General features: G+C 41.8%; 1 protein-coding gene across 1 annotated transcript in view; it reads left to right on the top strand.

Annotated features, from left to right (window-relative positions):
• Positions 1-340: 340 nt before the first annotated feature.
• Positions 341-6,579, top strand: part of ror1 (receptor tyrosine kinase-like orphan receptor 1) — a 129,505-nt gene continuing 123,266 nt past the window's right edge. The window contains exon 1 of the mRNA XM_080506933.1: positions 341-593. Coding sequence (XP_080363059.1) covers positions 488-593 — 106 coding nt within the window. The 5' untranslated portion in view covers positions 341-487. The remainder of the gene's footprint in view (positions 594-6,579) is intronic.

The raw sequence follows: 6,579 nt of genomic DNA, 5'->3' as shown, positions 1-6,579 counted from the left end.
AGCCACATGACCTTTTGACCTGTACTATAGTATAATAAAGCCACTGCCGAATCCTGGTAGTTCCTGTAGTCACCACGTGGTGGCGACACGTGGCTAATCAGAGCCATGTGGCTCCTGTGGGCAACAGGTCCTGCCCTGAAGTCTGCTGGAAGAGTTTCGCTTGGTTGGAGAGAGAGAGAGAGAGAGCGAGAGAGAGCGAGAGAGAGAGAGAGAGAGGGGGGCAAAGTGAGCGGAGCTCAAACGAGGAGGAAAGAGGCAGAAAGCAACGGAGACAAAATATCTTGAAGACTGTCACCTTTTACCGGGAAAGTTTCGTTGCAGCTAAAAAAACAAAACAAAACAAAAAAAAAACCCTCAGACCAAAAACAACAAAAGCGCACAAATAATCAGGATACCCGAGTTGACTCTTTCAGTTCACTCGAAATTAAACGTTTGTGCGCGTTGGATGTTGAGAGGCGGACAGAGGATTTGACACAGAGCCGGAGGAATGTATCCAACTCGGGCAGCAGCGAGCCAGCGTCCGCCGGGATGTCCAGCACGCGCTCCGTGGGTCAGCCTGCTGCTCGTGAGCGTCCTCAACCTGAGCGCAACCGGTGAGTCTCCACACGCCCGGATCCTCGCCTCCACAACATGCGCTTTGTGTGTGTGTGTGTGTGTGTGTGTGTGTGTGTGTGTGTGTGTGTGTGTGTGTGTGTGTGTGTGTGTGTGTGTGTGTGTGTGTGTGTGTGTGTGTGTGTGCGTGCCATTTTCCGTGGCTGAATTAAAGTTCAGATTTTTTATTTTTTTTATTTTTTTTATTTAAAGGACTGTGTTTCCTCGCAGCATTATTTCCCTTTGTGTTGAGTTACTGAGCTCCCCATCAGGGCATCATCACGAGGACTAGACTTTTTAATGCCACTCATCACATTTGGTCCTGAATGAACTCGTGAGTGACTTTTGAATTGTTGTGCCACCGGTGCGCCGCCGACCCACGTCGAGTCTCCTTCTCTCATGCAAATGATGGTTAGTTTTTAGATTATCGTCCCAATTGTCATGCTGCAGCCGCGACCCGGGGAGAGACTTGACTCTGTTGGCAGACAATGGGGGGGCTCTCAGCAAGTCAGCCGGCCTGCCATTGTGTCCCCAAGCGCTACCTTAAATATTTAGATCAACCCACAGATAAGATGTGAGTTAAGGCTTGTTTAAAAAACAAACAACACTTGTATTTAATTAGAGTGCACGGTTAACTCCGGGTGAACGTATGCAGCCCGTGGTATCCCGAATCAACATATTCAAATGAGTAGAAAATATTAAAAGGATCATTTAATTAGCTTTACTTTATTTGCTGATCCAAACTCCTATTCCCACTGGCCTTTACTGCTTTCCTTGTGTGAGTTCGCGGTCTTGACGATAACACGATCCTATGGGGTATGTAAACGGCCTTTTAGTTGGCCAATCTAAGTATGATTGAACTCTGTTTGAAGTAAAATTGAGTTGTTTATGAAGCCATTCTTGGAAGGCAAGAATGGCTTCATACTTCACAAGGTTATTTCATGGTGTGTTTGGATTATCTCTCCTTCTCAAATGCTTTACAACATAAAAAAGGTGTACAGCCAGTGTATGCTGGAGCTGGTGTAAAGGATTCGTTTCCTATGGCTTTTCTTTTCCCATCACTTGCTCCTCTATATCTTTGAGTTTCTCTTCTTACTCCGAGGTCGGAGGAATGTTAATCCACATTACTTAACTGAAAGAGTTAGCTATGACTTCTTCAAATGGAGCTTAATGGCTGAATTTGAAGTGGAAGGCAGCCAAGCCCCAGCTTCTGCAGCTACTTCATATCTGAAAATAGTGGAAATGACTGAGTCTTTTTTTCCATGTTAGCTAAACAGTTTGGAGATAAAATGTACCCTGCAAATTAAATTTCTTATGCTAAAACTGTTATTCATGAAGCAAAACTGATTCGTTTTGCATTCTCTCTCACTAGTGGAAACTGGAAAACTACTTAATGAGAGTCTTCCATATCCTTATTGATGATCTACAGCTGCTCCGAGTAATTATTTTGATACAGAGTTTCTTTGTTCGTCCAAATAAATGCAGCGTTACTGTTAAATGAATCATTCGGGCAAAAAAACAGACACAGTACTCATAAAAATACCCCCCCCCCCCTCCCAACCCCAATTATGTTTACAAACTTGACCTCTTATTCATGTCTTTTGGAACGGTTCCTGACGAGACGTATAACATTTGGGCGTCTTTTCTCTTCTGTTGTTTGCGCTGGTGTCAGAAAGAAACAACAAAGTGATTTGACTCGACTCAAAAGCAAAGAGCACAAACCTTGTGTCTGTAGTGCGGCGGGATTGTGGAAGCAACTGTGCAAGTGTGACGGAGACAAAACTTAAAAGCAATGGGGGTCTGTCTCTATTTATTGCCCGTCTGGTTTGATGGTCGGTCTATGAGCTTTCAGTTAGGGGTCAGAGGTCACTGGTCTGTCACTGTAGTTCAAATGCCAGTGCTTCCCAAGAGGAATCCCGCTTCCACCCCCCCCCCCCCCCCCCCCCTCTCTCTCGGCCACACTGAGGGAATCACCGCAAGATGTCACAACTGAAAAAAAGAACAACCCAAACCAAATCACCCATTTATTTATTGGAGACCCTCATAAATGATTAAAACCGACTGCAATGTTTTTTTTTGTAACGTTTAAAATGTGTAAGAAAAACAGTGTTGTCTATATGTTGGGATCATGACATGAAGTACTGGACGTCGTCTGAAAGCTACTTTAACATCTGACTTTATATGTTTTTGTCAGTTGCTAGACGCAACCCTGTCATCATCAGGTGCCAATGTAAACAAGAAGTCAGAATTGTGTGGATTGTGGGATTTAATTCTTAAAACTTTGCTTCACTTGCTGGTTTTACTTTTGAAATGGCTCCAAAACCCACAGCAACTCTGAAGTGGAGTTTCATATTTTCTGCCCAACATGTTTTATTCAGAATCACTTATCCAAACATAAAACCCAATGTTTTTTTTTCGTTTTTTTTTTCTTTCATCTATCTTCGATACCACTTTTTGAAATTCATGGTCGCATGGCGCTGAAGCCACTCTGGAGTCTATGGTGTGAAGGCAGGGTACCGCTTGACAGGTCGTCAGTCCAACACAGACACAGACAATCACAACTGTGCACAGTTTAGAGTCAAAGATAAGCTTAACACGTGTTTATTTACTTCACGCTGAAAGGCCCCCAACTGGACTCAAACAAGGGGTCTTATCACTACCCCACCTTGCAGCACCTGCATGTTCTGTCGCATTACATTTTGACTTTTAACTAACTGTCAGGATTACATAAAGTTACTTTCCATATTGTTACACCCCATGTTTTTTGTCTGTCTAAAAAAAAAAAGAGAGAGAGAAAAAGGTGAAGATCATTTCTGGAGGAGATAAGACTCGCACAGACAGATGCACATGTTATTTTTAATACATTTTTTTCGATTTTAGAAGAGCTTGCATTTCACTTTTAAAGTGTCAAACGTTTTGTAAATAACGTTTTGAGTTATGAAATGTATAGTGGTTAGGGATACAGATTTTCATTATAGATGACCGGGCTGTATTCTTGTACCTTAAATGTCCCCTCTTTCTTTAAACACAAGATAGGAGCAGATCTTTAAAAAGAAAAAAAGGCTACAACTCATCATTTCATCTATCAGGCAGTGCGATTTAGTTTAGTCATAACCTTACACGCATTGATAAAAATAAAATGACGGCAGTGTTTTATATAAACCCAGTAAAGGTCTATGAACGTGGGACATTCACCTCTGAACATAAAAGGTCCTCTGCAGGGCAGTAACTATGGGAAATCTGTTTAGAGTTGCAGTTAGCCTTTTAATAACACTCAGGAAGGCTATAAATCATGTTGAGGGGAACTGCCTCGGCACCGTTTTCACCAGGACACAGTGTTGACAATAAAGGCACTTCACCAGGAAAAAAGAAGAAAAAAAAAAAGCCATGGTCTGACCGGCTGAGTGTGTAGCAGCTTGTCCTGCTCTCCCTGCTACTGAGATCTCTATCTGGTATTTGCCAGCTTTGTCTAAGCGGTCGACTTTTCCTCACGCTACCTTGGTCAATTTTGTGAAGATATTTTAGTGCTTTTCATCATTGCAATTGTTCTTCTTTCTACGAGTAGTTCTTTTCACATCGTCAATATATTAAGTAGGTGTTCTGGTGGGGTTTTGAGCCCCGTGATAGGCTGAGCCGTACTTTACTTTGAGACAGACCACTACTTCATTTCATACTCAGTTCCCACCCTGCACAGGGCTCACTATACTAACTCAAGCATCAAGTGCTGTGCATCCTTCAAAATCTTTTGGCAGATGCAGAAAAATGTGGCAGGGACTGTATGTGTGAAACAGATGTACTGTGTCTTTTTGGGAAGAGAGTGTGCCTATTTTTCTTTTTCTTTTTTTAAGCCATTCGCCTCTATTTTCAGTGTGTGAAACAGGAGGAAAACATATACCATATATCATACACCTTAATTTAATCAGCACATAGTCATAAATCATATGCTCAGACTCTTGTTTTATGTCACTGATTTAAAACATTGGCGTGTAAAGTATGCTGTGCACTGGGCAATTACCAACTTCCCATTTGTTATTAAGCACACGTGTTGCCTAAGCTGTGCGTGCCTCAGTGTTGCCACGGGGCAAAAGGTTTGGAGAATATTGTGTGCTAATTGTTTAAGTGACGTACAGCCAGCATGCAATTTGTTTTAAATGATATTCAAAGAAACGAAGATATGGAATAGCAGTTAATTTTTCTGACTTACGTAATTTGTTCATTACTCTTTCGGCTGCAGAACTTACAGTATAAGGAATAAGTTGCTCTGATTTAATTGCTTACTGGAATGTCCTGATAATATTTCGTCAATATTTGGTTGACGGAGGAATTTTGGAAAGGAGAGCCTGATTCAAGTTTTCCTCCTTTGTAGATCTGCTCCCTGCCAAGCGAGGGAAAATACTTTTCTGTGAATGTTAAAAAAAAAGAGAGAGAGAGAGAGAGAGAGAGAGAGAGAGAGAGAGAGAGAGAGAGAGAGAGAGAGAGAGAGAGAGAAAAAAAAAGCACCCTTCCTGCATTTACGTAATATTGGCAGAAAAATGCTCGTATTCCCACAAAATCTGATTCTGTGGCACATGCTTGGTTTCCAGTGGTCAGAGTCCTTTGGAGAGGCAGCGTTTAATCAAAGGCTAAACACAGTTCACTCACATCCTTGCTGGAGATGTTTGATAAAGTTTCTGCCACTGCAGACTGTGGCCAAGCGTGAAAAACCTTTTTCCTGCAATTTAGCATCTGCACAGGAGGGTCAGACTGGTTGAAAAAGAGAAAAGCCCTCAACAGGGTTCGGGGAAATGCAGCACAGGATTAAGAAAGCGAATAAAAATCACTGGTTGGGCTTTCAAGTGCTGCGGTTTAGTGTATCATCTCGACTGAGGAGAGAAATAAGCCAAAGCAAGGTTGTGTTGTTTTTCCTCTGGAGCTTTCCAGCTACAAATAGGACAGACTTCTTCTGCTGATTAACCTGCACTGTATATGTCCACCTTCTATAACTCCTATTCAATACTTTCTGTGTCGATGTCTTTCAACTGCTGCCTGGAAGACAAATTACGCCTGCCACATAAAAAAAAATGGTCTCTGCTGTACTTTATACACACAACACAATGAGTCCTTTGCTGCAGTTGTAAGGCAAGCTGTGAGTGCGAGAGCGTGCTGATGACAAAGTGACACTTTAATGAGTCTAATGGAATAAGCCACACATACTGCATATCAATTCCCCATATGGACTTGGCACGCTTTAAATGTGGAAGACTGCAGGGAATAGCAGGGGCTTAAATAGCTCTAAATTTCATTGAGACCTCTCTTCATTGGTGTTTTATCAAATTACTGCTTTGCGAGCGTCCTCCACGGCTCACCTTGCCCCGGCTTAATATGTGGAGATCATGCTACATTTCATTTAATAGGGGCTGGGATGAAACATGGCTTTTTAAATTCCCCTATATGTGTCAGAGTAAATCTTTTTAAAACCCTGTTTGCGTAGCATTAAGGACTTCAGAAACTCCCACTGCAAGCAGACGGGCAGATTGCTGCTCACCTACAATTAGCTCTTTGTACGACACCACATTCCCTCTAAGGTATTAAATACCCCGGGCTTTAGAGACTTCTCTGCCAGAAAATATTAGTATTTATTTTCCCTCCCAAAAAAACACATTTTCTCTTCGTCGGTTTTATTACTTGAAAGATGTGCCACCTTCAGATTTACGTACATATGAAAATGGGGTCATGATAAGGGCTGCATTGTTGAATATAGTCTGTCAATCTCTTATTGTTTTTCTTGATTCAGCATTTAATCGGGCTATAACATACACGAATCAGTCAACACCCAGTCAAATGCAAATCTCCCTTTTAAAATGTTTTGTTATATCCGACTGACAGACCCAAACCCAAACATATGAAGATATTGCGCATATAAACCATTACACCTGCATAAATATAAGTTGAAGACTGAATTATTAAATTCATTAGCCCTTAGATGGCATCAAATGGCCAAAAATCCCA

This window comes from Blennius ocellaris, assembly GCF_963422515.1.
Source record: "Blennius ocellaris genome assembly, chromosome: 12".
Lineage (NCBI taxonomy): Eukaryota > Metazoa > Chordata > Actinopteri > Blenniiformes > Blenniidae > Blennius > Blennius ocellaris.
The sequence above is the reverse complement of the archived record's forward strand: the minus strand, read 5'-3'. Positions and strand labels throughout refer to the sequence as shown.